We start from the raw sequence: 11,240 nt of genomic DNA on the forward strand, positions 1-11,240 counted from the left end.
GTGAGTGATCACACCATCCTGATTATCTGGGTCATTAAGATATTTTTTGTGTAGTTCTTCTGTGTATTCTTGCCACCTCTTCTTAATATCTCTGTTAGGGCCATACCATTTCTGTCCTTTGTTGTGCCCATCTTTGCATGAAATGTTCCCTTGGTATCTCTAATTTTCTTGAAGCGATCTCTAGTCTTTCCCATTCTATTGTTTTCCTCTATTTCTTTGCATTGATCGCTGAGGGAGGCTTTCTTATCTCTCCTTGCTGTTCTCTGGAATTCTGCATTCAGATTGATATATCTTTCCTTTTCTCCTTTGCCTTTTGCTTCTCTTCTTTGCTCAGCTATTTGTAAGGCCTCCTCAGACAACCATTTTGCCTTTTTGCATTTCTTTTTCTTGGGGATGCTTTTGATCCCAGCCTCCTATACAGTGTTACAAACCTCCGTCCGTAGTTCAGCTACCAGGGAAGCCCTGATTTTTGTTTTTAGATTTCACATATAAGTGATAAATGGTATATGTTTTTCTCTGACTGACTAATTTCACTTAGCATAATACCCTCCAGGTCCATCCATGTTGTTGCAAGTGGCAACTTTTCATTCTTTTTTTATGGCTAAGTAATATTCCATTCTTTTACTGTTATATATAACCTTCCATTTAACTAATTATGTGCATATACCATTTGGGGTTTTCGCCAGGGTATTTTTGGAGTATAATCTCATGAATGCAAATGCCAGATCAAGGGATGTCTGCTTATAAAATTTTGGTAAATTGGGCCTGATGTGCCTTCAAATTAGAGGGGGGCAAATTTATAGATGGGCTTCCCACGTGGCTCAGTGGCAAAGAACCCACCTGCCAATGCAGGAGACATGGGTTCGATCCCTGTGTCGAGAAGATCCCCTGAAGGAGAAAATGGCAAACCACTCCAGTATTCTTGCCTGGGAAATCCCATGGACAGAGGAGCCTTGTGGGCTACAGTGGGGTCACAAAAGAGTCAGACACGACTGAGCAACTAAAGCACCACCACCACCCAGATCTATAGACAGCTTGCGATGGCCTCTCCTTGGCCTGTGGACACATCCCTGCAGTCTGTACATCCCCCATGGCTGGATGACGTGTGTCTTCCCCTTGTGCGTCTGTGTCCAGATATCTCCTTATTGTGAAGACAGCCAGTCAGTGGATTAGCACGCTCCCTACTCTTTTGTGACCTCACCTTAACTTGTGTCCGTCTTCCCTCTTTCCAAATCTGGTCAGTTTCACAAGTCCGGGGGTGGGGTGGGGGAGGGGTTGGGTTTTAATATACCTTAGGGCAGGGACTGATGCTGAAGCTGAAACTCCAGTACTTTGGCCATGTAATGTGAAGAACTGACTCATTTGAAAAGACCCTGATGCTGGGAAAGATTGAAGGCGGGAGGAGAAGGGGACGACAGGATGAGATGGTTGGATGGCATCACTGACTCAATGGACATGAGTTTGACTAAACTCTGGGAGTTGGTGATGGACAGGGAGGCCTGGCGTGCTGCAGTCCATGAGGTCAGAGAGTCAGACCCTACTGAGCAACTGAACTGAACTGAACTCCCTAAGGAGTCCTGATATGAACAGCCGACTCATTGGAAAAGTTCCTGATGCTGGGAGAGATTGAGGGCAGAAGGAGAAGGAGGGATCAAAGGTTGAGATGGCTGGATGGCATCACCAGTGCAATGGACATGAAGCTGGGCAAACTCCAGGAGATGGTGAGGGACCCGGAAGGCTGGCGTGCTGCAGTCCATTGGGTGGCAAAGGGTCAGACACGACTGGGTGACTGAATAACAACGGGGAGGGGACAGGATTCACCGCGATGACAGTCCATACCCCACTGAGCCAAAATGGGTGTGTTGTTCAGGACTCGCTGACATTGGAAGACGTGGCTGTGAACTTCACCCAGGAGGAGTGGGCCCTGCTGGACACTGCACGGAGGCAGCTCTACAGAGATGTGACCCTGGAGACCTGCGGTCACCTGGCCTATGTGGGTAAGGAGGCCCCTTCCTGCACTTGCTGATGGACGGGCCCCTCCTGTGCTCCAGAGACTCAACCACTGCCCCCAGGTGGCAGACATAGTTTCCCCCGTGACCCCGGAAGTCTATCCTTTGCTTTCCTTTTTTTTAAAGAAAATATTTATTTATTTTCCTGCAAGAGGTCTTAGTTGTAGCACGCAGGAACTTCATTGCATCATGCCAGATCTTGCGTTCTTTGGTTGCAGAGCGCTGACTCTTACGTGTCGTGTGGGCTTCGGTAGTCGTGGCGCCCTGGCTTAGTTGCTCCCCAGCACGTAGGATCTTAGTTCCTAGGGATCTAAGGGGACACCAGGGATCAAACCTGTGTCTCCTGCATTGCAAGGCGGATTCTTAACCACTGGACCACCAGGGAAGTCCCAGGAGTGATTCCTCAGTAAGTATGAGGCTTCCTTGGGCGGCGGGGGATGGGCAGGGGGAAAGTTTTGAAACTAGATGGAGGTGATGGTTGTAAACACCGTGCCAAATGCCGAGCTGTACACTTTGGCTAATTTTACACTGTGTAAATTTCATCTCCATATATATATTTTTTTTTTTAATTCATTCCATCTAAGAGGAAAGCTGAGGCTCATGAATGTATGAGCTTCTTCAGGTATATAGTGAGTGTCTTCGGGTATATAGAGAGTGTCGTGGGTTTCATCCATCTTCTCAGATGTTCCTTTCTACCCGCCTAGAGGAAGACCTGTCCCCCCTCTGCCTTAGTCCAGGCTGATAAAAACAAAATACCATACACCGGGTAGCCCAGACAACAGTTGTTTATTTCTCACATTCTGGAGGCTGAGAAGTCCAAGATCAAGATGGCGGCAGATTCAGTTCCTGGGAGGGCCCTCTTCCTGGCTTGCAGACGGCCGCCTTCTCACATGGCAAAGAGGGAGAGAGCCCTGGTGTCTCCTCCTCTCCTTTTGAGAACAGTAACCCCATCTTTGGGTCCCATCCCACCCTCACGAACTCATCTAAACCTAATTGCCTCACGAGGTTCCCACCTGCAAATAGCATCCTGTTGTGGGATTGAGGTTTCAACATGGATTTGTGGTGGTGGTGGTTTAGTCCCTAAGTCGTGTCCAGTTGTGTGCGATGCCATGGACTGTAGCCCGCCAGGCTCCTCTTTCCATGAGATTTCCCAGGCAAGAATTTCCCAGGAGTGGGTTGCCATTTCTTTTTCCGGAGCATTTTCCCCAGCCCAGGGATTGAACCCTCATCTCTTAAGTCTCCTGCATTGGCAAAGGGGTTCTTTACCGCTAGTGCCACCATTGTGATGGGGGGTATCACAAAGTCAACCCATAACAGACTCTTGGTCCAGTTTGTCCTGGCAGTCGGAGGTTGGATTGGAAAAGAATTTGCAGACGCGGAGTATTTCAGAAGGGGATGAGTTTATAAGAACAGAGACAATGAGGGTGCTGCGAGCACAGCAGGTGACCTCCTGGCAGACCAGACAGTGTTGATGTTTTTTGTGAGTTAGTAGCCAATTTTTATCGGAGAAGGCAATGGCACCCCACTCCAGTACTCTCGCCTGGTAGATCCCATGGACAGAGGAGCCTGGTGGGCTGCAGTCCATGGGGTCGCTAAGAGTCGGACACGACTGAGCGACTGCACTTTCGCTTTTCACTTTCATGCGTTGGAGAAGGCAATGGCAACCCACTCCAGTGTTCTTGCCTGGAGAATCCCAGGGACGGGCGAGCCTGGTGGGCTGCTGTCTCTGGGGTCATACAGAGTCGGACACGACTGAAGCGACTTAGCAGTAGCAGCAGCAGCAGCCAATTTTTATAGCCTCAAGACAAAGAAAATTCCTGCTGGAAAGGTGGCATTAGGTGATTGGTTAGGGTCCTATAGAGTAAGTACCCAGGTAGGCATTTTTACTTAATATGGGGTCAGGGAGCTGGCCAGGAAGGATGGGAATGGGGCTCATGACAACGGTTGCTATGGGACTCGGTCAGTTCCGGAGGTAACCTTTGTGCTGGGCTCTGCGTCTGTGGCCTTGGTACAAAGCCTCACACTTGTGATCTTGGTATAGGTCCTCACAATTCCCTCACACTTGGCATTCATGATTGTACCTTCAATCTCACAGAATCACATTTGCATATCTGGCTGCACCAGGTCTTAGTTGCAGCAGGCGAGATCTTTAGTTGCAGCATGTGGGATCTAGTTCCCTCACCAGGGATCGAACCCGGGCCCCCTGCATTGGGAGCGCCAAGTCTCGGCCACTGGACCACAGAACCGTTTCTTAGCATCTTGCTGTGTGTACTGAACCTCTTATCTTAACCATAGTCAGACTCCTCATACATCCCAAATTCCAATATCTCTGCCTCTCTGCCTGCCTCCTCTTGCTCTCTCCCTTCTCCCATTTTCCTTAGAGAGGGAACATTTGAAAAGAGATCCACGGGCATTCGCCTGGTTTCTCCAGCCCACCCTTCCTTTCCGCAAAGACCTGACTTTTGCACCGCTTCATTTCAGATTGGGTGATTCGACATCAAACCAAAGACTCGACCCCTCAGCAGAACAGCCTTGCTAAAAGGACATTTCAGGGAGTCAACATAGCACACCTGGCGAGCAGCAGTTCCCGACTCTCCGATCTCAGAGAAGACTGGATGCGAACACTGAAGCAAGTTGCAGCCGCCCACGAGAAAGATGCCTCTCCCGCTGGATTCTGGGAATATCCCGAGACGAGGGACGTCTCTAACCCTGGCCAGAAGATTGTGCCATCACACGGAGATTCCACCAGGAAACATAACCCAAGACGTAACTCAGACATTTTGAAACAAATTCTCCTCTTACCCAGTAATCAAAAAATCTATACGAACAATGAAGATGACCGAGTCAAGTGGCAGGAAATGCCATGGATTCCACGTGCAAGAACTCAGACAGAGCTGAAATCAAAGGCACAGATGGATCATCAGAATGACCTGCTTCATTTGCAGGCTGAAATGTACATGGGCGTGAGCATCCGCGAATACAGTCCACGTGGGAAAGCCTTAGAGGGAGACATCTCCCTTAGGACACGAGGGATGCCCATGAAAGAGAAACCTCGTCATTCTCATCAGTGTGAAAACACCTTCTTAAATAACTCTCTCCCTGCCGGGCAGACACAACCCAATGAGGCAGAGACAAATAATGAGAATAATCAAAGTGGGAAGACACTTGTCCCCGTTCCGACTTCCAATTCGCACAGGAGAACTTCGATGGGGGGGAAAAGCTATAAGTGCAGGGACTGTGGGAAGGGCTTCATGTATCAGTCGTCCCTTAAGAAACACATGAAAATTCACATGGGAGAGAAGCCCTACGCATGTGAGAATTGTGGGGAAACCTTCAGATATATCTTACACCTTAATAAACATTTGAGAAATCACCACCTGAAGACCTTTGAATGTCCGGAATGTGGGAAACGTTTCAACAGGTCCTCAAAGCTTAAGGAACATATTAGGATTCACACTGGAGAGAAACTCTATAAATGTCAGGAATGTGGGAAAACCTTCACTAGGTCCTCAAATTTTAAGGGACATATTAGGATTCACACTGGAGAGAAACCCTATAAATGTCAGGAATGTGGGAAAACCTTCCATAGGTCCTCAAATTTTAAGGGACATATTAGGATTCACACTGGAGAGAAACCCTATAAATGTCAGAAATGTGGGAAAAGCTACACTAATTATTCAAGTCTTAAAGCCCATCTGAAGAAGGTCTGCGGATGAAAGGAATGGGGAGAAGCCTTCATTTATTTTCTCAAAGTACTGCGTGCAGAAGGACAACATGGTGGAAGGGAGCTCAGTGAATGAACAAAGATGGAAACATCTGAACTCTCAGATCTTCGGAAATGTAAGATTTCACACTTTTAATTTTTTAAAGGGAATATGGGAAAGCCCTCTGTTGTCTCAAAGGTACAGTTCCTGTAAAAACACACTGCAGGACTTCCTGGCAGTACAATGGGTAAGACACCACCCTTCCACTGCAGAGGTTTGATCCCTGGTGGGGCAGCTAATATCCCACATGCCATGTCACAGGGCTAAAAAAATAAAAAATAAAACTCACACTGCAGAGGCATCATGGGATTAAGGAATGTAGGGAAAACCTTACATACTCATTCCTCACTTTGCACATGAGACTAAACCCTGGAGAGAGACCCTCTCATCAGTAATAGATTTGAGAAAGCCTTTATTTCCCTTCTTGACTTGCAGGGCACAAATGAGTCTTAAGCTCAGTTGTGTCTGACTCTTTGCGACCCCGTGGACTGTAGCCCTCCAGGCTCCTCTGTCCATGGAATTATTCAGGCCAGACTACTGGAAGAGGTTGCCATTTCCTTCTCGAGGGGACCTTCCCAACCCAGGGATCGAACCTGCATCTCCTGCATCGCAGGCAGATTCTTTTCCACTGAGCCACCGGGGAGGCCCCTCATAGTAGAAGAGAAACAGGGTAGATGTCCCGATCGCTAGCGTATCCATGTCTCCTTCCATTGGAACCAAAATTCGGTATTTGCCACCATTTCTAATAAAATCCCACAAGAATGCTGACTACCCCTCTACGGACCCTTTCGGATCTGCCACGTGAGTTTTGAGTTGTAGGAGCTTCATAACATTTCACTGATGCATCACTGCACCCGTGTAAATCCCTGTTTGAGCTACATTGAATTTAGACTGGAGTTTACTGTGCTCCGTGATGCCATTTCTGTCCATTGATTTGACTGCATTATGGTCAGAGTATGTGATCTTTGTGGTCCTGATAGGAGATACTTGTCTTGACTTTCATTTTGGTCTTGTGATGGGACCAGTTCTGTCACTGCCTGACCACATTCTTCTCATCTTCTTTACTAAAGGGAGATAGATTTTTTTTCCAGAGTTAGCACAGTTGGATTTCTTTTAACATTGTCTGTTAGGTTTTAATTCCCTGACCAGGAGTCGAACCCACGCCCCCTTCAGTGGAAGCATGAGTCTTAACCATGGGACCCCCAGGCAAGTCCCTGTGGAATGTTCTTAAAAGCATTTCTCAGAACTTTCCTGGTAGTCCCGTGGTTAAGACTGCACTTCTGCTGAAAGGGTTTGACTCCTGGTCAGGGAGCTAAGATACCACATGCCATGCAGCAAAAAAAAAAAAAAGAAATGCCTTTCTCAGATTTTCTCATATCTGATGGTGAATGGAGCTTACTGCCAGTAAGGAGGGAGGTGGTTTGGATTCCTGGAGGGCTGTTGGAAAGGAGAGAATGTTCTTCACTCTCTCTTAACCAGGTCCCCTGTTTCTCTTTCCTTTCTTGCGGTCTGGAAATGTGATGATATTCCCTGAGTTAGCTCATGCAGCTTGAGGATCATTGAAATGAAGATCATGGTCCCAGTAACACGACCCTCAAATATAAATACACAATTTCTCACTTTTGTATTTGAATGGCATATTTGGGGATGTTCCTGGCTGCAGTAGACTGCATATCTAGAATTATTCCATTAAGCAAATCCCTAATTTGGTTAAGAAGCATTTCAAGGGAGTTTTGTTATTTGTTTGTTTTTTAAGTAGAAGCTATTATTTTTATTTTGTTTTTGGCTGTGCCACACCTGTTGCAGGATCTTAGTTCCCCAATCAGGGATTGAACTCCTGACCCAGAACATCCCCAACGATTCAGCTGGAAGGCTCTGCACTTCCAATTCAGGGGGCATGCGTTCCATACCTGGCCTGGTTGGGGACCTCAGATCCCACATGCTGCAGCCAAAAAACCCTCCAGGCCCCCTGCAGTGGAAGCATAGAGTCTTAACCACTGGACTGCTGGGCAGTTCTGGGGAAGGTTTTATAACTCAGAGTTAGAATGATAAAGTTAATATGTGACCAATTTTTTGTAATTCCTCATGTGATTCAAGATGGCTGTACATTTCTTTGGTGTTGGGTGGGCTCGTCAGGATTTGAATGGTCAAGCTTCTTAAGAGTGTTTTAGACTCGCTTACTAACAGCATTTTTACTCACCGAGCAAGTTCATAATAAAATATCTGGGGTTTCGCTGGTGGTTCAGTGGTTAAGAATCGGCCTGCAAATGCAGGAGATACAGGTTCAATCCCTGAACCTGGATGATCCCACAGGCCATGGAACAACTGAGCCCGTGCACCCCAGCTACTGAGCCTGTGCTCTAGACCCTGGGGGGCGCAACTGCTGAAGCCCCAGTGCCCTGGGCCCACGCTGCACAACAAGAGAAGCCACTTCGGTGAGGAGCCCGTGTGCCGCAAGTAGGGAAACGCCCTCACAGCAACAAAGACCCAGCACAGCCAAAACCAAAAAAATTATTTTCAAAAATTAAAATAAAATAATGCTACTCTAAACATAGATTCTCAAAGTCTTGGCACTTTTGTCAATTCTTGTTTAATGTATTTGGAAACATGTTAATTAGATACATAAGAAATTGGACGTTTTCTTTATTAAAGGTGAGTTTTCTTTCTAGTCTATGTTTAACCATCTTCTACGACAGTGATCATTTTGTTTCTTCATATAGTAAGGGTGAAAGTTTATGTGCTTCTTACCATGAGCTTATATTTGCATATAGTTCAGTTCAGTCGCTCAGTCCTGTCCAACTCTTTGCGACCCCATGAACCGCAGCACGCCAGGCCTCCCTGTCCATCACCAACTCCCGGAGTTCACCCAAACTCATGTCCATTGAGTCGGTGATGCCATCCGGCCATCTCATCCTCTGTCATCTCCTCCTCCTGCCTTCAATCTCCCAAGATCAGGGTCTTATCCTGTTTATTATGTACCACCACTCCTCTCATAAACACTTTTAACATTTTTTTTTCATGAATAAGAAAACTAAAGCACAGAAGTTAAGAAAATGGTTAATGTTAAGTGATGTGTTTTGAGTTTCAAAGCTACCAGTGTTTTCATCGTCAAGTTCAGGGTTTCTGTAACTGCTATTGCTATGTATTTATATAACTTTATTTTTTGACTACACTGTGCAGCATTCGAGATCTTAATTCCCTGACCGCGTATCAAACCTGTGCCCTCTGCAGTAGAAGCACGGATTCTTAACCATTGGAACACCAGTGAAGTGAAGTCACTCAGTCCTGTCCAACTCTTTGCGACCGGAGTGGGTTGCCATTTCCTTCTCCAGGGTCTCCTGCATTGCACTGCCATTTCCTTCTCCAGGGGATCTTCCCAGCCCAGGGATCGAACCTGGGTCTCCTGAATTGCAGGCAGACGCTTTATCCTCTGAGCCACCAGGGAAGCCTAGGGCAAGCGGTACTTCAAAGAAATCCCAGTGGCTTGGGCTGAGTCAGAACAGAGCAGAACCCACTCACGGCGAGGTACGGGCGCCACCTGGCGGCGGAGTCCTACTAAGACAAAAGCCAGGAGACCGAGAACGTTTGCTTTGGACGAAGAAATTATCTGAAACGGAGTTGATCGCAAGTTTTGTGTGTTTTTTTTTTAGAAATGTATTTGGCTACAGCCAGGTCTTACCTGTGACACACGGGATCTTTAGTTGCGGCATGCGAACTTAGTTTCGGAGTGTAGGGTCTACCCCCAGCGTCCCCCATGCCCCAGCAAGAGAAGGCAAGAGTGGGCCCCCCACATTGGGAGTAGAGTCCTAACCACTAGACCACCAGGGACGTCCCTGAAATGCCAGTTTTAAAATTTCTTATTCACTGTTACATCCCCAGAGCCTAGCACCATGTGTGGTAGAGTCGTGCATGCGTGCTCGCTTGCTGTGTCTGCTCTGTGACTGACCCCATGGACTCGGTAGCCCACCAGGCTCCTCTGTCCATGGAACTTTCCAGGTAAGAATACTGGAGTGAGTTGCCATTTCTTCCTCCAGGGGATCTTCCCGACCCAGGGATCAAACGCATGTCTCCTGCCTTGCAAGCAGATTCTTTACCACTAAGCCACCTGGGAAACCCCTGGCACGTAGTTAATACTCAGCAGATGTTTGTCAAATCAATGGAAAAAAGAGATGGGAGAGATGGGATTTCCCATTATAACATTAATTCAAAGGATCTGGTTTGATAATGTGTGAAGGAATTTTTTTACCAAAAACATTAACTCTGTCCTGAGCAGTAGACTGTGAAAATTAATAATTCAACATCTCCTGTTTCTTATGAATATCACCCAGAAGTGACTTCAACAAAAGTGTTTTCTAGGATGCCCCAAACTAGCAACTGTGGTCAGTTTCAGTGACTAGAAGGCTTTCGGCCTGATGGGTTGTCTTGAACATGTGCTGCCCTGCTGTTAACATCCTCCCTGTAAACTGCATAAACACGGGTAAGCTTTCTCGTCAGATCATAGATAGACCTTTTCTCTCCTCATATGCATGATGGGAAATTAAATTCCAACTCTCCAGTGGGTTAATTATTTTACAAACAAAACTAGTGAGCCCACATTTGAGCTAAAATTACAGTCCTAGGACTGAACTTCCAGAATGGCTGAGTGGAAGGTGGCGACCCCTGCCGGCAGCCCCGACACACAAGCGTGAGTCACCTCCACAGGAAGTGATTTCAAAGATTGTTCTGTTTTAAATTTTAAAATATTTGCTTAATGTTTTTGGTTTTTTTAAATTTTACTTATTTCTTTATTTGCTGCGCTGGAGTCTTTGTTGCTTTGCACAGACTTTCTCCAGTTGCCACGAGCGGGGTCTACTCTTCAGTGTGGTGCACAGCTTCTCATTATAGTGGCTTCCCTTGTTTCGGAGCATAGGCTCTAGGGTGCTCAGGCTCCGGTAGTTGTGGCGAACGAGCTTAATTCCCTGGCAAGCATGTGGAATCGTCTCAGGCCAGGGATCGAACCCGTGTCCCCTGCACTGGCAGGCGGATTCTTATCCACTGCACCACCAGGGAAGTCCTGTTCTTAAAGCATTGTTATAAAGGCTGTGTGTTGAACTGCATTCATGAGAACAAATGTGTGCTGGGTCCCTTATTTTTCTTTCAGACTTTCTTCCTGTTGTCACTAATTATATTCTTGATTATGTTTTGATTAGCACTAATTAAAGACCTGAGAGGCAATTTGGATTTTTTTTTCTTCCTTGTGCAGTTTTGAGAAAGCAAGGTTGACATGCTGCTTTCAGCCCTCTCTCTTGAGACATGGAGAATTCCAATAGAACCTTGAAATTTTTAAAGGTACCCCTCAGAGATTCTGGGGTTGCTTGTTACTGCAACATAACCCAGCCTATCCTGACTGACTGATACAATTCCCAGTTCTCAGTAGAGCCTGAAATGTGGAAGTCTCAAAAAAAAAAAAGTGAATGAATGAACAGTT

General features: G+C 46.6%; 1 protein-coding gene across 1 annotated transcript; it reads left to right on the forward strand.

Moving 5' to 3' along the window:
* The first annotated feature begins 1,825 nt into the window (after nucleotides 1-1,825).
* On the forward strand, nucleotides 1,826-5,725 carry ZNF114 (zinc finger protein 114). Its single transcript, XM_052656818.1, has 2 exons — nucleotides 1,826-1,997; nucleotides 4,491-5,725. Exons 1-2 carry the CDS (start codon nucleotides 1,826-1,828, stop codon nucleotides 5,723-5,725), a joined length of 1,407 nt encoding a protein of 468 aa, XP_052512778.1.
* The last annotated feature ends 5,515 nt before the right edge of the window (nucleotides 5,726-11,240 follow it).

This window comes from Budorcas taxicolor, chromosome 18 (genome assembly GCF_023091745.1).
Source record: "Budorcas taxicolor isolate Tak-1 chromosome 18, Takin1.1, whole genome shotgun sequence".
NCBI classification, from domain to species: Eukaryota; Metazoa; Chordata; class Mammalia; order Artiodactyla; family Bovidae; genus Budorcas; species Budorcas taxicolor.

Excerpts from the sequence above, each read along its gene's own strand:
- ZNF114 (XM_052656818.1), top strand. The coding sequence starts at position 1,826 with ATGACAGTCCATACCCCACTGAGCCAAAATGGGTGTGTTGTTCAGGAC. Across the intron at positions 1,998-4,490 it reads CGGTCACCTGGCCTATGTGG|ATTGGGTGATTCGACATCAA; the intron begins GTAAGGAGGCCC and ends GCTTCATTTCAG.